At 39.2% G+C, this 18,724-nt stretch overlaps 1 protein-coding gene across 2 annotated transcripts in view; it reads right to left on the minus strand.

Annotated features, from left to right (window-relative positions):
* The window catches only part of RUNX2 (RUNX family transcription factor 2), a 55,176-nt gene extending 45,626 nt beyond the window's left edge, over positions 1 to 9,550 (minus strand). For both annotated transcript variants that reach the window (XM_075269240.1, XM_075269239.1), the window contains exon 1: positions 8,983 to 9,550. In XM_075269240.1, coding sequence (XP_075125341.1) covers positions 8,983 to 9,288 — 306 coding nt within the window. In that variant the 5' untranslated portion in view covers positions 9,289 to 9,550. The remainder of the gene's footprint in view (positions 1 to 8,982) is intronic.
* Positions 9,551 to 18,724: the final 9,174 nt, after the last annotated feature.

An 18,724-nucleotide genomic window follows, 5' to 3' on the forward strand; every position in this document is an offset into this window, starting at 1 on the left:
AACAAAAAGAGCAGCTCGCAATGTGGGGCCTCAACCTTAAAGGGGAACTCCAACAAATTATCTGTATTTTTAAAGAGGACCACCATTAAAATAGTCAGAATCCATCATGTTTATTTATGTCTGTTTTTTGCAAGGCAGTCATCTGGAGAGGAGTAAATATGACGTACACATTGGCAATGTGGATGCGGGAACAACAAAAAAAACATAGTTGTTTGCAGCATTTACAATAAAAAAAAATAACAAAATTATTGACCACTGAGGGCAATCCTGAAATACTTCCCATATGTTTTTATTAAGAGAGAATTGAAAGTCAAGGAGATGATCCCCCCCCCCCCCCTTTTAGAAATGACCTATTTTATTCCATATTCAGTTAGATGTAATATTAATTTCGTCTCTGTGTCTAGATATTGCTATCACGTCTTTGTTATTGCATCCCCTTGTGGTTCTGCGGACTTCCTCTCAATATTTTGGTGACAAGAAGCTGCTTCTTATTAGTTTGTCTGTAAAATAATAGGAATCAATCGCCCACGTACAAGACGTTCCAGCAGATGGGACGGAGCTACTGACCTTGTGTGACCACCAGTACTAACACATAAGGTGAACATACTGGGAGGGAAGCAAAAGAACAGCAGGTGGCGCTGTAACAAGTAGGCACTATCTATCTATCTATCTATCTATCTATCTATCTATCTATCTATCTATCTATCTCCTATCTATCTATCTATCTCCTATCTATCTATCTATCTATCTATCTATCTATCTATCTATCTATCTCCTATCTATCTATCTCCTATCTATCTATCTATCTATCTCCTATCTATCTATCTATCTATCTATCTATCTATTTCCTATCTATCTCCTATCTATCTATCTCCTATCTATCTATAGAATAATCTGTCCATCTCATATCTATTTAACTATCTATCTATACTATCTATCTATCTATCTATCTATCTATCTATCTATCCTAGTATCTATCTATCTATCTATCTATCTATCTATCTATCTATCTCATATCTATTTAACTATCTATCTATCTATCTATCTATCTATCTGATATCTATTTAACTATCTATCCGTCTGTCTGTCTGTCTATCTATCTATCTCCTATCTATCTATCTATCTATCTATCTATCTATCTATCCAAGTATCTATCAATCTATCTATCTCATATCTATTTAACTATCTATCTATCTATCCTAGTATCTATCTATCTATCTATCTATCTATCTATCTCATATCTATTTAACTATCTATCTATCTATCTCCTATCTATCTATCTATCTCATATCTATCTAACTATCTATCTATCAAAGGACTTGGTCCAGATTTAATTCAATAAAAGACTAAAATGCAGCACTCCAAAAATTCATAGATAAATGAAATTCTTCTTTGGTGACTAATAGCCGCACACCTGATGAGTCAATAAAGAAGAATCACCATTTTTTATACATTTTTGAAGTGCGGTAGTTTTTTTTCTTTTAATGAATTGTTGTTCCATATATACAGATATTTGTAGAAATGTTCTTTGCATTGTCAGATAAGTAGAAAAGAGACACAGTCATCGCTCACAAACCTATTATATTATAACATGTGAACTTATATGACATATGTAGCAGTGAGTACCCAAACTTCTGCAATGGGTTAAACTGCTGCAGCGCTATATCTTATCACAGAAGAATACAAAAACCATGAAAAGTCACTGAAAAACATTTTTCCAACGACTTTTCATTGTTTTTTGTTGTCTCCTATGAAGAGATATGAAACTGCAGCAGTTTAACCCATTGCAGTGGTGGGTTTGCTCTGCTACCCCTGTACATTGGCTATGTGAAGGTTTTACTGCAGCCCACCTTTACCCCTAGCTCTCACTGAATCCCTCAACAGTATAGACATAGCTATTCCCAGCCCCACACTGTGAAAACTCAGACTTCTTTGTTGCAAAATTTTGCTGCGTTTTTTATTTGAGACAAAGTCAGAAGTGGCTTGAAAAGGAATGGGAAACGTAAAGGATGTTCTTTAACGTTCCTCTTCTATTATATCCAGAAAAAACTGCAACAAAATCTGCAACAAAAATATCCAGATCCCAGAAGTATAACCTCCACTTCAGACATTTAGGATCACATGCTATCCTATGGATATATCATACCTATAGGAAGTGGGAATACCCCTTTAAATCAGTCATTTATCAGAAAGTTCAGTGAGATCAGTAAGTTTTAGTGCCAGCTGTTCCATCAGAGGAGGCTGAAGTTTGGGCATTGCAAAGATTTCTGTACTGGCACAGACCTGGATCTGACTGCTAGGTGAAGCATCCAATGTAAACAGTGGCTACAAGCAGCTAGTATACGAAGCATCTCTATCTATCTATCTATCTATCTATCTATCTATCTATCTATCTCCTATCTATCATCTATCTATCTCATCTATCTATTTATCTTATCTATCTATCTATCTATCTATCTCCTATCTATCTATCTATCTATCTATCTATCTATCTATCCATCCATCCATCCCATATTTATCTACCCATTATGTATCCGTCTATCATCTATCTATTTATCTAATATCTAACTATCTGTCTATCCCATATCTATCTATTTCATATCTATCTATCTATCTATCTATCTATCTATCTATCTATCTATCTCTCTCTCTCTCTCTCTCTACGGGATTATGGATATACAGGGGAGCCATGAATGTTTATACACACACTGTCTAAATGAGACAGGTAGAAGGTAATATCACTGGTTTACCATCGCTGTCACCTAATAGTATATCCTCACCTACTTCCTATGTGTCTTAAAGGGTCTTTGTACATTTTAAATAGGATACTCTATAAAAACAAACTGGCACTAAATGTGTTAACATGCATGGCACCTCAGTATAACCAACAGTAGAACCAACATCCTAACATTGAGGGCAACACAGGCATACACTACACTATATGATGGACTAATGTCTTTATCCAACCTCATCTACTATGTAACTATATATTACAAAGCATTAATGCATGGAAAACCATCTCTCTGCTGCCACCTATAGGCTAAGACTCCGTAGGAGGCATCTGAGAGACAGTGGGGCAGAATTATCAGGCCTTGTACACCAACTTACAGAAATCAGGTGGTGAAGGAGATATTATAAGGAGATATTTATCAAATGCCTCCTTATTTCTTCAAGAGGAGGGATAATTTGTATGTATTTTCCCAAGGAGCATTGCCTGTAATTCCCTTCACCATCTAGATCTCTACAAGGAGTAACGCTACCCCCAAAAAATGGGGCCATAAGATCACCACATATAAAACTGACAGGGTCCCTTTAAACTAAAAAAAAATGCAAACCTATCTCTTAGAGCTGACCACCCCTGATCAAGACCAAATATTTCCTACGTTTCCTTATATCCTATGTATATTGGCTCATTGAGAGGACCACCCCTCCAGAAGATTTTTGGGTGGTCATTTCCATATGCTTTTTTTTTAAAAAAAACCTCAAATGAAATGGACAATTGTGGATCTGTGTTTATCGATCCTGTATTCTATTTCCCTGTATAAATAAGGCAATAAACAAAAAAAAATTAAAATTTAAAATTTTGGATTTCATTTTGTAAAAAGTCAAGTCTGACAAATCTGGGTTATACAAATAGCAAACAAATTAATGGGATCCGTAGATTTTATTTCTGTTTCATAAACGCAAAACCTCTAACGAAGACAAGGCCTGAGGTCCATTTATATACTACAATATTATACTCCATTTTTCTGTATATATAATGTATTTATATTGCCCTTAAATCAAGCTTAATAAAAATTTGCATCATTGGCGTCTCTCTGGCAGGCGTATTTCCCCCAACGGATGCTGAAGTAGGAATCTTTCAGCTGCCATTGTTGCATTTGCTAGAAATATGGCTCCATAATGGGAAATTTGGCCTTCATAAATCAAATATATACAGATTTGCTCTAGTCAAGGTGTAGGCATCCAACCAGCTGAATGCCAACACCCAACCGCAGCCACAACCAAACACTGATCAGTAAAAAGCAGAGTAGATAAGATATCACACAGGGAACATCTACAGATTAACCCTACATCCTCCCCTCCGCACACCTACGTACCCACCTGCCCACAATACTAAGCAAACTGTGATTAACAAGGAGCTGATCTGAGATTCTCAAACAATCTCTACAATCTTATTACTAGAACTACAGTAAAATCCAGGTCGCATCAGGATTTTTCCTTATCCATATTAGAATGGTCCAAATTCCAGTAGCCAGGGAGGCCAATTCTTCTAAAAACTTGCCGCCGGCCTCTAACTTTTTGAGTATTGTTTTTTATTGATATGTAACGTGTCATTGCTGGGGCTCCTGGAGTGGAATAATGGAATGCAACATGGTACAAAGCTTTCTAAGAGGAAGCTCAGGACACTAAGCTCTATTATCTACATAATAATACTAATAATAAATTGTATTTATATAGCGCCAACATATTCCGCAGCGCTGTACAATTTGTAGGGTTCAAAGGTAAGTAGTAAATTTTTGCAGAAGGTTGAAACTCTCTAATGCAATTCAATTCCCAAATTGGAATTTCAAGGACTGTGCTGTATATAGAGGAGTGTGGTTCTTTATATACAATATATTGCCCCGGGGCTATCAACTTTTTGTTCTGGGCAATTTAGACTAAAATCACAGACAGGTCAAAGATGTATAAACGTAATAAAAATGAATGAAAACCACAATAAATAATGTATGTCCATAAATCACACCCTAACATGAACAAGCAAGCAGTATATACTGTAATGCAATAACCTGCAAGCACCTCCAGCTCCACAAAGGAACATGGATATGTCTTATTTTTTAAGATCCATCATCTTATATACGGTCCTCAAATTTGGAAAGGTGGTCACCATGTTTAACATGGCTATGTATAATGTGTGTCTATAGGGTCAGTCTACAGATGGGTGTACAATAAATAATCTCATACTTTTGGATTCCCTGAAAAGGATATGGACCAATAAATATATACCGTATATATTATTTAATATATTATTATTATGATTATTTATTATTATTATTATTATTATTAAAAAAAAAATAATATATTATTATTTTTTATATATTTTTTTTAATCTAAGTAGATTGCCTGTTTCTATATGTAATACTTAATATGAAATTATGTAAAAATATACAAAAGTCATAATATAAAATGTCAATATGAAGTTTCATAATAATAACAATGTCAATTTTCCATGAATATTATAATAGGGTAGGCAAATGAAACGCCAATATCCCCGCGTGCACCGCGACTCAATAAACAATCAAAATACAATACTAAAAATGGTCTACAAAACCGATCATGAAAAAAATTTGACGTGTATTTTAACCATTTCATGATCAGGTTATCACTTAGCCATAGCATCATCAATAGCGAGATGACGGATCTGAACCCAGTTCTGGCTTACAGATGTGTATAACAGCCTAAAAACGTCATAAAGTCTAATAAGCATAAAGAGAGAATAAACAATCCCATACACTACTACTATTAGGCTGGATTCACACCTACAGTTTTTGTTGTGTTTTATTTTTAGCCATAGGCAGAACAGGATGATCCTTTATCATTCAGTCCTGATATATACACAAACAAACAAAAAAACACATCAAAAACTGGATGGATGTGTGTCTGAATTGGTTTAGCTTTATAGGGCGTTCGTAAGGTAAGAGGAGAATAAACCGAAAAGGAAGCAATAAAATATCGCACCTGCGCTAAGGTCAACAGAGCAAAAAAATACACATTAAAATATGGAAAAACATATAAACAGGCTAAAATAAATTGTAATAAAACAATAAGTAAATGAATAAATAGGAACTGTGATTTTTTATTTTATTTTCAGAGCAGGTAAGGGGAAAACTCTAGAAATATTATAAGACAAAATAGAGAATAAAAAAAGTGACATTTGAGTCTTTTTTGGAGAATAAATCTGTGTCATTATATTAAAAAGCAATTCTATAAATGCTGACAAAAGCTAAAAGGACATGGTTATGACAAATGTGACCAGGTATATTTTTTCTGTATTTATTCACAGTTTTTCCAAAATTCGTTCACGTATTAAAGGTCATTAGAAATAACAAGTATCGACCTGAATGACTTTGGTGCATCTACAAAAGTCTGGAAATTCTGGTTTAAATTAAGATGTGAAATTTTTCAAAAAATTGAAAAGGAAAAAAAAAAAAAAAAAGTAGGTCAGGGACAAAATTTCAAAAACGACTTTTGTCGACTTTTTCTGTTCTGTAAATTTTCACGTGTGACTCATATAAATTCTTAGAACTCACTGAGGCTGCGTAGAAGGGATTCATTGTTTTACAGACCAGTAGTTTTGCCACTGCTACAGTAGCCAGGCCTTAATAAATAGTTCTCCAGTAACCGCTGCCCACAAACACCCGCTCTGCCCAATTATTTAGCATAAACAAAAAAATCTGCTTTGAAATTGGTTGTGCTTTTTTTTGTTTTTTTATTCTAATTAATTTAATGTTTATGTTAAGGATTGTAATAGAACCTACAGGGTATGGATTAGATAGATGGGTTTAATGCCAAGAGAATGCCTATAATATTATACAATATTATAATTTTTATCATATTTACTATTACAATTTGTATTATAGTTACTATTTATATTATTATGGAAATTACTAATATTTTTGCAAAGCACAATTATAACTAAATGACATGTACATTGGTAATTTGCACGTTTTTTTTTCCAAAATACTATATATATACAGGTATATATATATATATATATATATATATATATATATATATATATACTGTATATATATATATATATATATATATATATATATATATAATACTATAGTTTTATATAGTTTAGTAAGGACTCTACAATTATCCTAGATTTTTATGACATATAAAGTCACTTTAATGAATACTTTAATTTACATTGTAAACACAATTACAAAGAAGAAATATTATCAATAGTAATAAAAATAATAGGTAATAATATAATATGGAATATACAGGTTTCCCTTGATTTTTCTTAATTTTGTGGACACACAAATAAAATGAGGAACTGAGTGAAATACTGCCTTAAAAAGTAAAAAGTTTTTCTATGAAAAAAATACTAACTTATGGTTTTGGAGCTAAGGAAATTACCGGTATACTGTCACCCCTATTACTGATAAAGCTTCTAGCTTTTCTATCTGGCTATTTGTCCAACACCCTGGCACCAATAATTGAATGTGAAATGTCTTATGCAGATATAAGATAAGGCAGATATGAAGGTGAATTAATCCTGCGCTATGTACATAGAAAGCACAGAACTGAACCTAATGCCTATAGGTTTCCCCCATAGAAATTTCCATCCTGCTAGTATGCTGCAGAAATAAATGTAGTGTTATACATGTGCCCCCTGGAGAAACATTCTGCTGCATCACTGAGTCAATGCAGAAACCCCTCTGGGGATATTTACTGTAAATTAAAATACTTGGCTCCAATCATAAAGCAGGAAGACATAGACAAGCAGGATTAACTAGTCCACTGCCAAAGCAAAAGGATAGATGATAGAAAAAAGGATAGATAGATAGATAGATAGATAGATAGATAGATAGATAGATAGATAGATAGATAGGAGATAGATAGATAGATAGATAGATAGATAGATAGATAGATAGATAGATAGATAGATAGGTAGCAGACATAGATAAGACAGATAAAGAGAGAAATATATGATATAAGATAGATGAAAAATAGACTAGACATCTGACAGATGACAGAGAAAAAAAAGAGGAACATGAAATGGACAGACAGATAGTGAACATAGTTCTGATACTACATAACCAAACAGACCCTTCTGGGGTTAGCACTTTTCCTCTGCACTGATACTACAAGTGGAAAGTTCTATAATAACATTGTAATACAGTGTGTTATATATACTGTACATATTGGGATGTTAATGTGTATTATATATCAGGCTGTTACTGAGCGATAGATTAATATGAGACAGACACTTTATATAGATATGAGATAGATGGATAAATAGATAGATATGAAAGATAGATAGATAGATAGATAGATAGATAGATAGATAGATAGATAGATAGATATTAGATAGATAGATAGATAGATATGGGATAGATAGATAGATAGATAGATAGATAGATAGATAGATAGATAGGAGATCGATAGGAGATCGATAGATAGATAGATAGATATGGGATAGATAGATAGATAGATAGATAGATAGATAGATAGATAGATAGATAGATATGGGATAGATAGATAGATAGATAGATAGATAGATAGGAGATAGATAGATAGATAGATAGATAGATAGATAGATAGGAGATAGATAGATAGATAGATAGATAGGAGATAGATAGATAAATAGATAGGAGATAGATAGATAGATAGATAGATAGATAGATAGATAGATAGATAGGAGATAGATAGGAGATCGATCGATCGATAGATAGATAGATAGATAGATATGGGATAGATAGATAGATAGATAGATAGATAGATAGATAGATATGGGATAGATAGATAGATAGATAGATAGATAGGAGACAGGTAAATACTACAGATAGATATGCAACAGTTAGATAGTGTATATAGACAGATAGCAGGCATATTGTTAGTGCGTAATCCATGTAATTGTGTATTACTATGTATCAGACAGGTGTGTATCACATATACAGATAGCAGAGTGTTGGTGTATATTATTATTAGGCTGTATACATCCCGTAGTTACACTGTTACTAGTTCCCTTGAGGTCTGTATGACTGCATTGAGCTGTATGCTATCCTGTGGGCTCCAGCTGTTACTCTGACCCCATTGGCCTGACAGTAAGCAGTAGTAGAAGCAGACAGCTGACTAGTAATACTAATACTAGCCTACATTAGTCATCCATAACTCTCTGGATTTGGAGTGCTAGCTCTTCGGCACCACACACATTACTACTCCCATGCACACACATGCAGCACCCACCTTGAAGGCGACCGGCAGGGTCTTGTTGCAGCGCCAGTGAGAGGGCAGCACTGAGCACAGGAAGTTGGGGCTGTCAGTCCGCACCAGCTCGGCCGGGTGGTCGGCGATGATCTCCACCATGGTTCGGTTGTCGTGCGGCCGCAGCCTGGGCACCGGGAGCGCGGCTTCCTGCTGTTGCTGGCTCTGTGGCTGGGGCTGTTGCGGGCCGCCGGGCACCGGGCTGACGTCGCTCATCTTGCCGGGCTGCAGGCTGCTGGAGGGCGGGCTGAACCTCCGGCTGGTGCTGGGATCTACGGGAATACGCATCACAACAGCCGGGGGTTATTGTCAGGGTGATGAGGGGGGAAGGAAGAGAAGCGGGGGGCACAGTGGTACCCCAATAGGTCAGAGCAGTGAGGGGGTTAACAGGTCACAGGTCACTGCATTACTAATACATGATAGCTGGTGGTGAGCTCAGGGGCTAGGGACACAAGGTGGCTCAGGATGGAGGGGGGTCCCTGTGTGCACTGGCTGCAGAGGAGGAGCGGCTGCTACTGGAGTCCGAGTCGGGATGGATGAAGCGATGTAGTCGGGGAGGTCGGGTCACTATTAACTGCTGATGGAGAGCAGTCTATGGATGACAGGATCGGGCGATGGATGGAAATCCCTCTTGAATCAGCTGATGGAGGGGGATCCCTTGGCTGGAGATCAGTTTTTGTATTAGCGGATCCCTTGGCTGGAGATCAGTTTTTGTATTAGCGGATCCCTTGGCTGGAGAGTATATCTTGCATTGGTGGATCCCTTGGCTTGGGGCTCACTTCTTGTATGGGTGATCCCTTGTCTGGAGATCAGTTCTTATATTGGTGGATCCCTTGTCTGGAGATCAGTTCTTGCATTAATGGATTCCTTGGCTGCAGATCAGTTCTTATATTGGTGGATCCCTTGTCTGGAGATCAGTTCTTGCATTAATGGATCCCTTGTCTGGAGATCAGTTCTTGCATTAATGGATCCCCTTCTGCTTCATCGGTTTTGCTGCTTGAGAAGTCGCGTGTCAGGAGCCCAGGTCCGGTAGGTGTGTACAGCCCCGCTGCGATAGTCCTTATGTACTAGAGTAAGTGTCATATGGCAGCAGCAGCCCCTTCACCTATCTGCACATGGGTTATGTCTGGTGATTAATAGGAATGAGCCCCCCCTACAGGAAGCTTGTGTCTAGAGCCCCCCCATGTACAGGGATGTGTCAGTAGCCAGTGCAATGTCCTCACAGCCCCCCTGTCTTATCTGCTGTCTCCAGGGTCAGTGCAGTCTCCTCCGATCTTCTCTATAATAATGATAAGAACTTCTTGTCTTCTGAAGATCTGTCAGGATTTCTTCATGAAGGCAGCAAGAGGAGAGTAAAAAAAAAAAAAAAAAAAGCGCAGGAGGAGCAGCAGAAGCCGCCGCGGTGCCGGAGTAGCTGCTCTTTTTTCTGCAGGAGGCTGGCTTTGTAAATGATTAGGGGTTTGCGGTTTATATAGTGAGTCCCTGTGCAGACACAGCAGTGTAGGAGCCACACAGCAGACACGTGGTGTCCTGACACAGGAGGGCTGCCCAAACTGCTGCCCCCATGCCCTGAGCTCAGCACCAGCTACAAGCAAACACACAAGCAGCTGCCCGGGCTCACAGGACGCCTCTGCTTGTTTGTCTCTATGTTACCAAAAAAAAAGGGCAGATCTTATAAAAAGAAGTCTTTTCTGTACCCAATAGTAGTGGGGCTGCCCTCCCACTGAAGATAAAGGGCCTATGAAAAGCTGCTGGGAGATTTGGGGGAAATCTACTGTGCCCTGTGCTGTACTTAGCTGAAGTCTGGAGCAGGGAGGGGGGCTATGGCTCGTGCTCCAGTTTATTTTTTTTTGGGGGGGGTATACCTCATATATAGTATGCATGGTCTATAATATATAATGTTAGGTGATAATCTGACCAGCGCTGAAGGAGTTAATAGTACATCGTATAACCTGTGACCCTTTAGCTACTGTGCAACTACAACTCCCATCATCTCCAAACTCTGTGCCGGCAGCATTACATTACTGAATAAGTAGCTGCCACTGCAGGGGTTAATCTGATGGGGTTGTCCGGATGGCATCACTACTCCCAACATCTCTAATCTTATAACATTGGCGAGCTGGCACTGCAGGGGTTACTTGGATGGGGTGCCACGAAGCCGATGAGGTCACTGTACAGACTTGTCATCCTCTAGCTGTCCTGGAACTACAATGCCTAGCATCTCCGCACCTACTGCGTTTCATTGACTACAAGGCGCTGCAGGGGTTAATGACGACTAGATGCCTTCATGGCTCTCCAGATAACACCCAGCATCTCCAATCGTATTATCCTTCATTGACTAGCTGGCACTGCTAGGGTTAACTAAGACTACAACTCCCAGCGGCCCCCATCCTTGTGCCTGCGACATTACCTTAGATTTTTAATGACTAGCTGGCATGGCAGGGGTTAATTGGAAGGGACGCCATGACAGTCGGGGTCATTGTTTGGGATCTCCCCCTAGCTGTGAGGAGACTACAACTCCCAGCATCTCTAATCTTATTGCATTACTTACCATGGGATGCTATGATGGAAACTTGTTAAAACTCCCACCCCCTCTTGCACTTCATTGACTAGCTGGCACTGTAGGGGTTAATTGGATGGGACGCCGTGATGGAAGCCCGCGCTAAAACTACAACTCCCAACATACCCGGTCTGTGGCGACAGCAGGGGTCACTGTTATTTCGTATAACCAAAAATATTGAGGTTATACAGAGGAATAGGAAAGAGTTGGCCAGCGCTGCAGGGGTCAACGAAACATGATGATGTCATAGTTTGTATAGAGGAGGAGGATGATGTCATTATACAAGTAGGGTGTCAGGTTTTATAACAAAATGGGATCACGGGTTGTGGAATTACAAACCCGAGCGTAGGGCTGACTGTGTGCAGCTTTGCTGGCATGCTGGGAGTTGTAGTTCCACAACTAGCAGAGGTCACAGGCTGCTGTCAGTAATCATAAAAAAACAAAACTCATGCAAATATATATATACAGACACATTGCTATTCTGTGGAGGTATATAGTGTCGTCACCCGGTGCTCTATTGGACAGTGCAGTCAGTATACAGAGGTAATGTGATATACTAAGAGTATACGGAATCCTGCATGTTATTACAGACTGTCTGTAACCCTTTGTGTGCCTGGAGGTCCTTTGCTGCCTGTTTGGGAAGTGACCCATTTCTGTATATGTAGTTGTGGTGATGTAAGGGTTATATATGATGGATACACTGGATATGTAATAAGAAGGCTGCAGTGTGATAGAAGTGATTAGTGGTCCTATATAGACTGTGTGTAAGGTGCTGTATCCAGGGACGGAGTGGCCGTAGTGACAGTGATCTGTGGCCAGACAAGGTCATGGACCCCTTACCAACCATTAGGACCAGGATAGGTTTGATTTGGGTTTAATAAATTGCATTATAAAGGATCATATAGCGTATGGCACAGTCAGGTGACGTTCTAGTACTGGACCCCACCTCCGGTACTCAGTACTAGTATGGCTGCAGTGAGGTGTCATCTGAATAAAGCGGTAGCTGTCTCCATCAGTCCCATAGAAAAGTTTATACAATGAGCCCTCTTACACAGGACCTTTCACCAATCCCAACCCCAACATACGCCCCACCACTGATTCCAGCACAGTTGAAAGTTTTTCTCTAGCCCTCACCATTCCTGAGCCATGGATCTTGTTAGTTTCAGCGCCAAATATGTCTACTGTCAGGTGGGCGGTCCCAGACTATCTGCTCCAGCTCATAACTTCCCACCTGACAGTAGACTAATTAGTATATTGGGTACTGAAACTAACTGCAACAATTGCTCAGGAATGGTGGGGGCTAGAGAAAAAAATTCCAGCTGCTCTGAAATCAGTGGCACGTAGCCTATGGCATTATGCAAAGAGGTGGTGAAAGGTGCTCTTAAAAAAATATTTAGGAATAAATTCACAGGGCACTACTAATCTCTTTGACAAAGGGGTGTGTCCCTACACAGATGTTGTCAGTACTGATTGGACAGTCTCAACTAGCAAGACTATACATAGTCTTAGGCTCCGTTCTCACGGAGTAACGCGCCGCTCATTTAGACACGTATACACGTGTCAGAGCGCGGCGCTTCAAAAGAGATCCCATTGATTTCAATAGGTGCCGGCATACGCACGCTACACATTGAAATCAATGGGAGGCTTTGTAACCCATAATTATAGGAGAAGAGGTCCCAGAATTGTTCTCTTATAGGGAATACAAGTATTTACTAAAACAGATATGTCTGAAGAGGTTATTGATCCTTTGTTAAGGAACTTTAATAGAGACAAGTTTGAGCTCTCAGGTGATCCAGGTGCTATGCTGTGGTACCACCACTAGGGGAGCACGTCAGCATGCTGGAGGTAGCTGGAGCTTGCAGGTTAGAATTCATTGAGCAATTTTAAAGTTATAAATATTAATTTCGAGTAAGTACAAATAAAAAATAAATACAAATAGCAGTAATAATAAGGCAGATTTACTAATGTCAATTCTACCTACAGAAACGTCTGCGGTTTTCCTATAAGTATAATGGAAAGTCTGCAAAGGAAAACTCTGCGGACTTTGTGTGGGAAAAACTGTGATTTGATGTTTCTGCGGTTTTTCCCGCATCACTTTTTGGATACAGCCTGCAACATGGGGCCCTGGCCTAAATGCGGTGCACAGGTGGCATATTTGGTGCTTATTAAGTCAAAATTTTGGCACATTTACCTTAGTAAGTCCTAATATACCTATGGACAATACAATGGAAGAAGCTACTGAGCCCCTATGTAACATATGCCAATGCCAGATACCCATTGGGTCCTTCATATATGGGGACCAAAGGGGTTTTGTACATATTGCACCCCTACTAGTGTTGAGCGAGTGGTATTTGATCGACTACCTTGCCGGCATAGGAATGCGTATAATTCGCCGAACACCAAGAGGTTAAACGCATCAATCTTCGATGCGTTTAACCCCTTGGTGTTCAGCCGTTTACACGCATTTCTATGCCAGCGAGATATTCGATCGAACACTACTCGCTCAACACTAACCCCTACCATTAAATTGGTATTGGCTCCTATGATTTTGGATTGTCTTTTATCAATATAATTGTTTGCTCAGTATATACACTTTCGGTAAGTCTATGTTCACACACGTGTTGTTATCGTCTATAATGGGAACCAATAGACATTGGCAGATTTTCATCCAATAGGAGCCCTAATATTCGCTGGACTGTCCCTTGAACCCGTCCACAAGGAGACAGGATTTTCTGGACAGAATGGGTGGCATCCAAAATGTCCTGGACAAAATGGAAATCAAACATGGCAAACATGCCAATGATAATACTGTGGTTATAGGAAACGTATCCCTAGTCACCTAATGTCAGACATGACAGCATAGCGGCCAGTGCTAACAGTCGATAACGTGCAAATCCTCCTGCTAGCAGACAGGCCATGTCATTTCCAGTCGTAGCTTTCATACAATTTACATCTTTCTGAAAATAAATTGACTTTTTTTTTTTTTTAATGTAGATTGTGAGCCCCACAATGTACATTTTTCCCTATCACTATGTCTTTTTTGAAATATGGGATGGAAATCCATGCAAACACGGGAAGAACATACAAACTCCTTGCAGATGTTTTGTTTTTTTTTCGCCCATGGCAGGATTTGAACACCAGGACTCGAGTGCTGCAGGGCTAACCACTGAGCCACGTGTGGCCCCCTTTTCTATCTATATTTTAGCAGTATTGACTAGTTGAGGCTGGAAGGATAAGACAGATTGCACTGCAGAGTTCACTTAAAGGGGTTGACCAGGATTAGTCCGACATGGCTGCTTTCTTCCACAGCAACACACCTGTCTAAAGGTTATGTGTGGTATTCCAACCCTATACATTAAAATAGAGTTAAGCTGCAATACTAGACACAACCCATAAACAAGTGTGGCGCTGTTTCTAGAGCACAGTAGGTAGGTTATTGTAATCCTGGAGAACCCAATCCAGATGATGAACTGCAGAAGATTGGGGGAGAACCTAATGCTCTACATCCCCTGCTTGTGTATTCAGATTTATATTCATATATCCTATTACAATCCCATACATAACATTAGGTTTTTCTCCATCTGCTCTTAAAACAAAGGCCAAAAAGATCACCTGTATATTAGATGTATAACTGACACCAGCTGTATACATAGTTATATACAGTATATATATATATATATATATATATATATATATATATATATATATATATATAATATACTGAGCTTATACCGGCTGTACATACAGTCATATATAGAAGATGCTGAGTTTATAACAGGATGGTTGCTATATACAGGAAAATGTGTGACTTATACCAGCTGTATATATATATATATATATATATATATATATATATATATATATATATATATATATATATATATATATATATATATATACAGGAGATACCCAGGTTATACCAGCATGGGCCATACCACTATATACACGAAGATGTATAACTTATACCAGGTGTATATATATAATTATATACAGGAGAGCCCCAGGTTATACCAGCATGGTCCATACCGCTATATACAAGAAGATGTATAACTTATATCAGCTACATATATATATATATATAAAATATACCAGTTAGCAGATGGTTATATACAGATCTGGGTATCTTCTGTATCTTGCATCTGGTATATGTTATATATGTACAGCTGGTATAAGCTATACATCATCTTTAGTATGTTTAGAGTGATATGAAAAATTGTGGATTTTGGATTCTTTCCTCTCTTTGTTTCTGTGCCCATGGAGAATAACGTAGCTAAGGGTTGTTTGTGGTAAGAGAAACGTTTCTGGAGCTTTGGATCACAATGTTGTGTTAATAAGGGGTTAATCCAGAATCAGAGCCGTCATCTTCCCGCCGGCCTAATCTCCATCCGCTGTTAGAATAAAGTTTTACAAAAATTAACTTTTCCGTCACAGGGGAGAGCTCTCGCCCAACTCAGGCAACTGGAATGAATGAGTCCAGCACTGAGACGGCCTGTGTTCTCCTGTCTGCACACCGCTCATGCTACACAGTGTCCCCGAGCCGGGACGTGAAGGGTGAAGTGTTACACAATGTGACGGATCCGCATTCATCAGCATCGGCTTCTCATGTCATGTTCCCATTCTGCGTCCCCATACGGCTATTACCTCTCTGTTTATTCATTGCATTCTATCTTTTGTAAAGAAAACATATTGATAGTAATAAAACAATGAGCTAATAATGTGCCGCCGGTGCCAAGAATAAGGCTTATTAGATTTCAGGGCTCTAATCCATGCGCTAGTATTTATTTTACTATTATTAACATTAATAATAATATTTTCTAGTATGGTAATTATTGCAATTACAAAGATTTATACCGCCACATAGTTCCTGCAGGAACGGGGGAATACATATAGTATCATACAGGCCGACAATGCTGTAGCTATGGGACCTTTAGAGAAAGGATGAACACTAAGACCGGGTTCACATGGGGTTTTTTGGTCCGGAACCTGAGGCGGCTCCGGACCAAAAAACGGGTGGCTGCAATGCGCCGGCATCCAATTGCGCACTCCGCTCCTGATTAGGCCCAATGAATGGGATTAGTCGGGAGGAGGGAATTACGAGGCGAATCGGCCTGAAGAAAGGGCATGTCCGTTCTTTTTTCCAGGAGCCGGAACAAACGGCTCCCGGTTAAAAGACTGGAGCGGCTCCCACTGATTTCAATGGGAGCCGTCTTTTTGGTCAGGATTTTGAGGCGAATACGGCCTCAAAATCCTGACCAAAAAACCCTGTGTGAACTTACCCTAACAAGGGTGAAGGTGATATCCGCCATACTACAGACTGGCCACTGCAGTGTGATTTATGTTCTAAGCATTGTATCTGTTGTAACACATGTGTGATCAAAGTCTTAGACCAGTTTAAGGGTTAGTTCACACATAAATAAGGTGTGGCTTATTTTGGCATCGGAAAAAAAAAGCTTCCTAATTAGGACGCTTTTTTTGGACCTTGCCAGGCTATTTTTGGAGCTTTTTTTTGTTGTAAAAACAGCTTTAAAAAAAAAAAAAGCCAGGCTGTTTTCCCCTCCTGTAAAGTGAATGGGCTGAAAAAAACGCGTCGCGTTTTTTTCCACGCGGTTGTTTGCAAAAAAAAAGGGTCGCTTGTTTTGCAAAAAAACGCACGGTTTTCGCCTCCCATTCATTTCGAATAGCACGCACCCATAGAAATGAATGGAAGCGGCAAGCACGCAGACTTTGCCAGCTGCCGGCTGTTTAACCCCATGCGTGCCGCCTGCGTCCATTCATTCCTATGGGTGCGTGCTATTCGAAATGGGAGTTTCAAATAGTACTCGCTCATCTCTATAGACTAACACAAACAAAGGTGAAAAAGGCTTTTACGAACATCCAATTTTCATGGCCCTTTTCTTCATGTATCTCTATTCACTAGGCACTTATTTAGGCAATGGTGACATGTCAGGTCAGTCTATGTCTGGTAATCTATAAGACTGTGTGATGTGGTCCCAGACTGTGCAGGTGGGGCTCCTGTTTACAGCAATGTCGCGTCCATTCCTTCTCTGTCTGCCCCCACTGCTTACATCAGAGCAGAGCGTGTGAATAATGGAGACACAGGAAGCCGGCCACTGCAGGGGATTCACCATAGTCCAACATGGTCTTAAAAAAATAGGAAAAAAAAGCAATACTGTGTCTGGAGACCACCATGAGATGAGCCGTGAGATATGGCTTCTACAGTTTACATAGTGGATTCTATTGACAGTTCTATATAGACTCATATATTGTTGTTTATTAACTCCTTAAAGAATGAGCCATCTTGTTTTCTTTCTATTTCCTCTCATTCCAATACGTTGCGTTTTAATTCTTGCATTCAGCTTGTTTTTTGCAGGATGAGCAGTACTTTCTATGTTACGTTATGTTTTAATGACTTTTTGTTACATTATGAGGATAAGGAATACGTATATATTAAAAATCTTTCTTACATTTTTGTTATGATAATAAATCGTATTTCTTGTACACTATTATGATAATATTTTTAAGCTTACATTAGCTTTTTATCAGTTGTCCATTGTAAGAATGATGTAGTCCTATGGATTAACTAGAAAATAGGCAAGAATTTTTGCACCTACAATCTGTGATTTCCCAGGCTGACTACGGCCATGTGAATGGCACGCCCTGTATCATAGTGAGATATGATACGGTGAGCTCCCAAACTTTCGTAGAACACCCCTATAGAAGACACGGCTGTATGATACAGTGAGTTCCATTTACACATTTGTGGTATGAAAAATGTGGCTTAGGCTAGGGCCCCATGGTCCATATCTGCAGCACTAAAGCGCTGCAGGAAGAACCACTGCGTGAATGCATTGCGGTTCTTTCCACAGCGCTTTTAAGAGAAAGTTCACAGAGTTTTCCTCTGCGGACTTTCTCTTAACATTATATCTACGGGAAAGCCGTCGGCGTTTCCGTAGATATAATTGACATGCTATGATTTGCAAAGCCATCACGGCTTTACAAATCGCGTGTCCGCGCTGCAATCTTTTCCGCAAAGTGGGGATGGGATTCGCTTGAATCCCATCCACTTTGCCTGCACTGTACAACGCCGCAATTTTTCCCGCAGCACCAACCTTACCATGTTTCCTAGAAGGGATAGTGTTGTGTGAAAGTTCTATTGGGAGGCTT

Source organism: Leptodactylus fuscus, chromosome 3, assembly GCF_031893055.1.
Source record: "Leptodactylus fuscus isolate aLepFus1 chromosome 3, aLepFus1.hap2, whole genome shotgun sequence".
NCBI lineage: Eukaryota > Metazoa > Chordata > Amphibia > Anura > Leptodactylidae > Leptodactylus > Leptodactylus fuscus.